The following is a 9,954-nucleotide window of genomic DNA, read 5'->3' on the forward strand; positions in this document are numbered from 1 at the left end:
CTTGGTGTTGCCCACACCACGCTCAGCCAGTGAGCTCACCGGCCATCCCTATATAGGATCCGAACCCGCGGCGGGAGCGCCGCAGCTGCACTCCCAGCACCGCACTCGCCCAAGTGAGCCACGGGGTCGGCCCGAGAAATAGTCATTTTAAAAGTCAGTTTAGATTGATATTTGTGGAATTGTTTTTTCTTTAATAAGTGTATGAACAAAAATTTTAAATGTATGTAGTTCTTCTTTGTTTCAGAATATAAAAAATGTACAAAGTTTGCCAATTTTTTATTTCTCCCCAATTATTTGCTCTCCTTTTGAGATAAATTAGAATTAACTGTTAGTGGGAAAAGGTATCTAATTGCTTTCTTGCGTAAAATTACTTCTCATTAAACCATTAGGATAAAAGAATTGTTCATAAAGTTCACATTTATTACACACTTTTGATGTGCTAGGCCAGCGTTCTAAGTACTTTTCATGTATTAATTTTTTTATTCTTCACTATAATCCTCAGGTACATAATAATAATTTTACTAATGAGGAAACTGAGGCATAGAACAGTTAGTTAAGTTGTTGGAGGTTACACAACTGGTGAACAGCAAAGCCAGGATCTTAATCTAGGCAGTTCAACTCACTCTTTAATCACCACACCAAATTTACAAATCTACTTTCTAAGAATTAGATTTAAACAAAACTTTTAGCTATATTAATTTTGTGAAGGCAACTAAAATTTCAGTATGACACTGAAATAGGTTTTTCCTTAAATAATCTTTGAAACAAATGTTGTCCTTCTAGTAGTCAGGTTTAGTAAAAATGTCTCCAAAGAGAGCACTAAAGAGCTTGAGTAATATCTATTTGTCTAGCACTGCCTGGAATGAAGAGTTACATATAAATGCATTTTCCTAGACTACTGAATTAATATAACCCTAATGAACACCAGAACTTACACATCTTGGACTATTTAGGCTAGCTCTCTTTGTTCTACTTGAAAGGAAATTTTACTTTATGCATTCTTATTTGGATAATATTTTGTATCATTTTTAGCAATAAAATTCCTTTCTACTAAAAGCAGTCGACACAGACTTAGAAAGATATTAATATAAGAATGACTGTAAAGTATTAAGGCATTTTTATTTTTTATATGCATGCTGAAACTCATATCTGAATCAGTGTTTCTCAACTTCTTTTCATTTTTACCTTCTTCCTCTCCTTGGAACCTTTGTAGACATTATTTTTCTAGTCATCCCTCCACGAAATTTTAATACCACAGATATACTGCATTTCCACTTCTGTACTATATGTATATCTGTGCTTAAAAAAGAGTAGGTACAGTGTTTATTCTCTTTACTCAATGCAGGGTTAAGAATGGCTAAAGCTGAATTAATAAAATTAAGACTAAAGTTAAAACCAAAATTAAAAATTAAAAAGCTATTAACATTAAATTTAACTTTATAACTATTTTCTGAGTAACTTTTTTTTGTCTTTTGTCTTTTTCCGTGTCCGGCAACGGATCGCAACCCTCAGTGTTGCCCCCGTACCGGACCGGGGACCGGCAACGGGATTGCAACCCTCGGCGTTGCTCCCGCGCCTCGCTCAGCCAGTGAGCGGGAACCGGTCTGTATGTGGGATCCGAACCCTCGGGTGGGAGCGCCACCGCGCTTCCCAAGCAGCGCACTATCCAGTGCGCCACCGGGCCGGCCCTTCTGAGTAACTTTTAATGCAATTTATGTGTTTATATATAGTATTGTATCAATTATACATGCAAAGTAACAATTTATATAAATACATAAGAATAGCAATGTAATTAAAATTTTTTAAATCATTCAAATTATTTTTCCACTAAAAGTAAAATGATTGAAAAATTACCTTAATTTCATTTTTTGTTGCTGTTATTGTTGTCCAAGAGGAGGAGAAGGAACACAAGGGTGCCAATCCACCATTAATTCCTTAAAAATGATTTTTAGTGAGATTAACTTTAAAGTTTAGCTTGATATGGTGCACTAATTTTAACTAGCTACTAGTCATTCAGATATTGTTGAAATTTTTTCAGCACTTGGCATAATTAATGATGGGTTGAATTACCTTTGTAGAATTAAATAATAAAATATAGTTTATTTAATTCTTCAAAAAGCATTGAAGATGAGACATAAACATCCACAAAGGAGCCAGTGACAGTCAGTAGGGCATGTTGTAAGCCACCTCTTGCAATACTACTTCAAGATCAGTGAATCAATCAAAAGTCCTCCAGTCACAGCTATCAATTCACCATTGTTTAGTAGCATTGTTCTTGCATACATTTTCTGTCTTCCGTGAACTTGTGCTGCTTGTGAGATACACAAGAAAATCCAATGAGAGAAATCTATTTCTAGGTAACGAGATTTTGTCAGGTAGGATTGAGCTTTGGAGGGCCACAAACCATTATAATATCTTAAGAATTTTTCGCTCCTTTCTGAGCAATACCACCCCCATTGAGAATGCTTGGTCTAAGGGAATGCTGTCCTTCAGAATAGACATGTTTACTAGTTATAGTTACTGTCACAGTGACTCTGATACATTAGTCAGAATATGATGGAAGGTTTCCTTAGGAAATGCCCCACATCTGGGCATTTAATATTACTTAATATTCATGTCATTTGGGGTTTTGTTTGTTTTGTTTTTGGCAGTTAGCTTGTATAGGGATCTGAACCATTGACCTCGGTGTTACCAACACTGAGCTCTAACCAGCCAAGCTAACCAGCCAGCCCCTATTTTTTTCTTTTTAAAATTGCTTCCCACTATATTCACCAGTGTTCAGGGATCTGAACCATTGACCTCGGTGTTACCAACACTGAGCTCTAACCAGCCAGCCCCTATTTTTTTCTTTTTAAAATTGCTTCCCACTATATTCACCAGTGTTTGCTCAGGCTCCTTCCAGAGGTTAAATACATCCTCAAAAGACAAAGGTTTGTCATAATTGGGGAGACTGCAAAGAATGCAGATATGCCTAAGCAGTATTCTAGAAAGATGAATTGAGAGTCAGAAAACCAAGCTTCATCTATGCCTATAACAGACTATATGATCATGGGCAAGCATCTTAACCTGCTTGAACCTCATTTTACTTACCTTGAAAAAACCAATTTTGCCTACTTCCAAATGTGATTTGGAAGGATTAAAAGAGATAAAATAGGTGAAAATAAGTGTGTAAATTAGGAAGGGGTATTACAAGTATTGGCTATTACCATTTGTAGTATATATGTTAAAATCCATTCACAGTACTATTTATCTTTTATGCTTAAACAAAAACAGTAAGTTGGAAATAAGAAAAAAGATGAAGACTGGCTTAAAAGATAGGAATCACATATTGTATTCAGAAGGATATAGAAAATACAAGCCTCCTGAAAATCTAGTGATCCAGTGCATTGGAAATAAGAACTTCAAAGTCATTTATACCAACCTTCCATGAATAGTCACAACAGAAAGTTTGAACTGTGTTTTTATAGTGTGAACCATTAAAAAAAAAAAGTGAAAAGTCAAGTCAGTAATCATTACATGGCAATACATCATAAATAAAAGTGAATTGGTGGAAAATAGAGATAACAGTGATTGGAGAGAAGCAAAACAGTAGGATCTGAAGATTTTTAAATGGATATTGTGTTGACAAAGGTAGTGAATCTAAAAGGGCATGCCCAAAAAGAAAACAATGATCTCAGTGATCTCAGGTTGGAGCAGAAGAACAATTCAGGTTTTCTTTGCTGAATTGAATATGTGGCATTGGCAGGAAAGGCACATTTGGTGTAAGAAAGATTTGCTTTTGCAATGTCAGCTCATACCCTCATGTCACCTCATATTCCCTCTCCACAGTTTTTTGTAGCTTGGCCCTTGGGTCCTTGGATCACATAGAGAAGATAGAAGCCTGCAGGTGGTAGATTGTGTGCACAATGCTACATATGGTATACACACACAAAATCCCTTTTTTAAAATTTAGTATTTTACAATTCCTTCCTGGTTTCTTGAACCTCATCACCTTCACACGTATTCACTCCAAGGCAGTGCTGAGGGCATAATCTGGAAAGTTGGAAGGAAGTTTGCCCCAGTTTTAGGCCTTGAATTTCGGTAAGCTCTCAGCATCCTTTGATATGTGACACTTGCCCCCAAACTGACAGGTTTCACTGAAGATCTTGACATGAAAAGTATAAATTGGATCCTCCCTGTGGTAAGCATGACTGCATAATGCTTCATGTCATCCAAAGGGAAATACAGATAAGATATTCTAAGACAAAAGTAAATGTGAGTTAACATCCACTTTAAAAAAGATGAAATTCAAGATTTTAGAGGGCTATAACAACCTAATGCTGTACTACAAAGGATAAGGAATACTAACCCAGAGCAACTCTGACTCCAGACCCTCACTGCAATTCCAGTGGAAGCCACCCTTAAGAAACTGAATAGAAATGAGTGGAAAACAGTTTAAAATGCAGAGAGGTTTAGAAGTCAGTTTATCTTAGTAATTAGGAAACTAGCCATATCAAAACCTTTATTAGAAGTATCATTAGAATAAGAAAATTGATTTCTGTGGGACAAGTATAATTCATTTAAATGAGAGGCTGCTATCCAGTTTGGGGATCTGAACCTTTGACCTTGGTGTTACAACACTACACTCTAAATAACTGAGCTAACCAACCAGCCCTAAATGAATTTTTATAAAAGATTCTTAGTAGTTTACAATTGCTCTGTGACTGAATAAAAGACCATATATGAAGGTACTTCAAAAAATACATGGAAAGATTCATATTATCTTTCAATTCTATTATTCCACTAACTTTTTGAAGCACTGTCATATGTATTTATCAACTTAATCAGTAGTTCTCACAGGGTAATTTTATAAACTTGGTACACTTACAAGAGTGTTTTAGTTGGTTTTTGACCAGTTTCTTAAAGTGTTATCAACAGTCTCTTGTGAAATAATTAACTGAATAAGGACAAGGCACTTCATTGATATACTATAAAAATGTAGAACGGTTTTGCCATTCATTCAAGGAAGTGGTGTTTGTTTCTTTGTTTGGGGCCCGCAGTAGTAAATGTCATTAGCCTGTGGAATATTTGGCTTGTTAAAGTTTCTTTCCACAAAAAATCATTAGAAAACTACTTTGCTAAATTACCCATGCCCAGGCCAATTATCTTGAATGTGAAATTAATGAGACCAGGATCATAAGTTCAGTTTAGATGTGATTGGCATTTATTCAGTAAAGGTAATGCCACTTAGAGTAAAGCTCTGGTTGTTGCCACAGACCTCATCTCTAACCCTTGTAAATTGTATTAGGAAGATGTACTTAATCAGTCTGAGGCCGGGAAGAAAGCACTTCGAACAATCCATCACTGCTTTTGAAAACAAAACTCAATTTACAGATTAATCTCAGTTGAAGGGTAGATTGGTGGTCATACTTGAATATGAATTGAACTTAGAATAAAATTACTTATAATAATTTATAAATATTAAAGTTTATTATGGGTTATCTAGGTTTTTAATCATATTCTTTTCCAAGAATTAGATCATTTACCATAATTTACTGAGTAAATGCCAGGCACATCTAAGTTGCAAGTACTTGATTGTATGTATTTTCAGACTGCCTCTTTCCTATGAAATCTTAGATTATCTCTCAGTACTAAGAAATCTGTGCTGTCCAATTATTATAAACCATGTGTTTTCTTCTTTTTACCTTTAGTTGTTTTTTCTTTGATCCCAAATAGAAGTACAGATAACTAAAGACATGTACTTTTTTTGATACAGTATAGAGACTGAAGTTGGTGACTACATGTTCTGCTTTGATAATACATTCAGCACCATTTCTGAGAAGGTGATTTTCTTTGAATTAATCCTGGATAATATGGGAGAACAAGCACAAGAACAGGAAGACTGGAAGAAATATATTACTGGCACAGATATGTTGGATATGAAACTAGAAGACATCCTGGTGAGTATGGTCTTTTAATAAAATAAAAATTATTTATATCAAGAAGCCTTACATTGAACTAAGCATTTTATTCATATTATCCAGGAAAATCTGTTTCTAGTATTTCTTACTTTTGCCGTATTTTGACATTTCAAATTTCAACTTAATTTTACCTTATACTTATAAAGCCTTTGTATGGTCTTCAAATTACTTACCTTACCAGGACCCTATTATAAAAAGTTTTTTTTTTCAGAAGATGTGCAACTTAGAATGCTTTTGGTAAGCTTGTTTTTTAAATGTGATATTGTAACATTTTTGTATTGTAGATACAAAAGTTTGATTATACAGTATGCACATATGAAAACGAAGTATTTTTTAAATTTCACTACTTTGTGAGATAAACATTGGATTTTTGCTAGATACTAAATTGACTAGACTAACATTCAAAGAAGGAAATATTATAACAGTGTATTATCTAATAGGTAAATACCTAAAAGATTATCATCAATTGGGTTTTTTAAAAACTTTAAAATGCATATAAAATTCCTGGCTCTATGCCACTGTTTCATATTACCTATTTTCAGTTCACAGTAGCTTTGTTCCTTTGTTAAATAGCTATTTATAAACAGTAATTTAAACATACTAGGAGAACTATTATATAACCTTACAGAGGAGACTCTAGGTAATGTAAACAGTACTTGTCCCTTACTTTAATTGTGCACCTATCTTAAAATTGTGGTTGGATAAAAAAACTTGAAGCACATTTTTAAATTAACTTAAAATTTCTGAGCACTCTTTTATATTAAAATTATTTTATTTATCTCCAGGAATCCATCAACAGCATCAAATCCAGACTAAGCAAAAGTGGTCATATCCAAACTCTGCTTAGGGCATTTGAAGCTCGTGATCGAAACATACAAGAAAGCAACTTTGATAGAGTCAATTTCTGGTCTATGGTTAATTTAGTGGTCATGGTGGTGGTGTCAGCCATTCAAGTTTATATGCTGAAGAGTCTATTTGAAGATAAGAGGAAAAGTAGAACTTAAACTCCAAACTAGAATACTTAACATTGAAGTAAGAGGCAGAAAAAGGCAATAAACTGTTACAGTCAGGACCATTAATAGTCTTTTCCAAAATGTTTCCAGGCATTATCATAAGTGTGAAACAGGTATAATTTTAATGTGAAAGGAAAGTCTTCACTCTGTGCAAGTAATATTATTGATCCTGATGTACTTAAGTAAATAACAGGAATATTTTGCAGAATATAGGTTTAATTGAATGAAGCCATATTAATAACTGGAAAATTTGTGAATGTCACAGATTTAAATAAATGACCATTGGGCCTAATGAAACACCAAACAGTCTGTTTTTAAAAGTTTCTGTTGCCCAGAAGTTTCTTTATAAATGTGGCAATTACAAATTAATTGTAGAAGTTTTCAATATATTGTTATAAATCATCTGAGAATTACCCAAATATGGATTGAATATATCTTAGAAGAAAAACGCTCAGCTTTTCTCTATGTATATATCATTTCTCCTTTAAACAGAAGCATAGCTTCGAAATACAACAAGGTTTGAGATTTTTATAACCAAATATATTTCAATGTAAATATTAACAAAAGGTATTAGTTTTATATACTTAGCCTATATTCCCAAAAGCCGACATTTTGATAATTCTTAAAAATGCAAAGTTATACTTTCCTCATTAAAGGTAGGACACATTTTCCCTTTGCAGTGAAGAATATAGAAAGGTTGCTCAATCTAGATAAGGACACATTCTGTCTAGCCCTTAACTGAGGTACAGAATTTAAAAATTAAATGTGAGGTAAAATAAGTTTATTTTTTATAATATATGTCAATAGTGTTATATTAATTTTAATATGATTACTGACTTGGATAATACATTATTACCAGCAGTTGTGAAAGAAATATTGCTAAAAGAATCTGGTCTGGGCCTCACATAAATATCTCCTTTTCTGAGTTCTCAAAATTATCAGAACAATAACAAAGAACTTAGGTAAACTTGAGAATACTTGATCCAAAATAAAGTTCACTTAAATAGTACTATAAATAAGTATCTGGAATCTGATTGGCTTATCATGATATCCCAGTTCTAATATAAATCATAGCAGATTAATTTCCAGTTAACTGGAAGAAACTGTATTTGCTTACCGGTTTTATTTTTTTACAATTATTCTGTTTTGAATTATCTTTTGTAAGTGTTCAGGTACATTTTATGAAATGTAAGTCCTACTGTAAGGTTTAGCACTGGGTGTAATTATTTATTACAATTTTTATTGTAACTTTCATAAAATGACCTTTTTGATCACTTTATTTATTGACATTTTAGTAAGGATTGGAAACACAGAGATCCAAGTTATAAACACCCAATATATGAATAACCCATATATTCATAAAAAGTCTCTGTCATCCTAGCTTATCGCAGTCTATGGAGTCTAACTCAAGTATTAGTAATTTAACTTCATCATGAAAAAATATTGTTTATGACAAATATATTGTGAGTTAGAAAAAAATCAACTTAAAAATTTGGGTATAGTACCCATCTATAAGTTAGTACTGCTGGAATTCTTGATAAGCAATAATGATATCCAGGGAGAGTGATTTCACTTAAAATTTACACTCAGTGGCAGAGAAAGATGTGTTTCCCCCTCCTTAGGCCCTTTGGAGAAGAATAGAAACTCAGATTTCCCTACTCTGAGGCTTTTAAAAAATGAGATAAATGCCACATTGATCCATTACCTTAATTGGCCAAGTAAATGCTTCAGGTGTCCAGGAGTAGCTCCTGTAACACTTGCAGAACAAGGGTCAATAAGATCATTGCCTAAGAAGAGCCTTCCCATTTCCCCTGTTAAATTCATAATGAGAAGCAAAGTTTCAGTACCGTAACTAATAAAGCAGGGTACAGCTATAAACTACTGCATCTTTGCTATATAAAACTGTGATTAACAATTCTACCTCTTCTGTATGGCTGTTATTGTACTCTGATTCCTTACCTAACATTGAATTTGTTTATCATCTTCTGCATATGTAATTTGTGCTACTAATTTTAAACCTATTAACTTCTTGCCATATAAAAATAATAAAGGCTTTATTTGGAAAACAAAGAATTTATGAATAATAATGACAGTTTATTTCTGTACACACAAAGCGAGATATTTAAGAAGCATGTTACCTGAATTAACCATGTGACCTGAATTTTTTAAATTAATTTTTAAAAAATGTAAACAAAGAACAAAAATCCTTAATATTTCTTTTTTTTTTTAAAGATGACTGGTAAGGGGATCCGAACCCTTGACTTGGTGTTGTCAGCACCACATTCTCCCAAGTGAGCCACGGGCCAGCCCTAAAAATCCTTAATATTTCTAAAGGTATATTGTTTATCTGCTTCATAAGGTTTTTTAATGTCACTATTCCATTTCTAAATTTAAATTATGCTAAAACTGAGTAAGCTATTTATCATTTAACAGCTTGTCTTTGGCTTTTAATTATGTAAACTTTTAAAATAATACAATATTTAACTAAGGCCTAAGTTCACTCTGATTTGCATTTGGATCGTTAATGATGTGCTATTCTTTCATGTGAATGTCAAGACATGGAAGGTAAATGTTTGAAAAATAGCATTAAATAAATTACCAATTGAAATGTAATTGTATGTTAAGTAGATTTATCCTTCTTAAACATTACGTCTTAAAATTGACAGAAACCAAATACCTATAATTGTATGCCTCTTCTCTGAAATTTTAAAAGAAATTGATTCAGCATGTAATGATTTTTCCTCTGTAGTGTAATAATGAACAAGTGTTGCTCAAATTGCTTTATACTTATGAACAGACATCCATCTTAAATGAGCAACATATTATAAGTACTAGGCTATGTAATAAAAATTACTATCAAAGAAAATCTTATCTACCACTCATTGTAAAGGCTGTCTACTCCTTAAAGCCTTTCTTAATCTCAATCTTAAATATGCTCTCCTCTCCCATTTTGAAAACCCATAGTTGTCTGCACCTTTTAT

At 33.1% G+C, this 9,954-nt stretch overlaps 1 protein-coding gene across 1 annotated transcript in view; it reads left to right on the forward strand.

Annotated features, from left to right (window-relative positions):
* TMED5 (transmembrane emp24 protein transport domain containing 5) overlaps nt 1-9,046 on the forward strand; it is a 35,206-nt gene extending 26,160 nt beyond the window's left edge. Inside the window, exons 3-4 of the mRNA XM_008589549.1 lie at nt 5,756-5,939; nt 6,746-9,046. Coding sequence (XP_008587771.1) covers nt 5,756-5,939; nt 6,746-6,964 — 403 coding nt within the window. The 3' untranslated portion in view covers nt 6,965-9,046. The remainder of the gene's footprint in view (nt 1-5,755; nt 5,940-6,745) is intronic.
* The last annotated feature ends 908 nt before the right edge of the window (nt 9,047-9,954 follow it).

Source organism: Galeopterus variegatus, unplaced genomic scaffold (genome assembly GCF_000696425.1).
Source record: "Galeopterus variegatus unplaced genomic scaffold, G_variegatus-3.0.2 Scaffold5508, whole genome shotgun sequence".
Classification (NCBI taxonomy): Eukaryota; Metazoa; Chordata; class Mammalia; order Dermoptera; family Cynocephalidae; genus Galeopterus; species Galeopterus variegatus.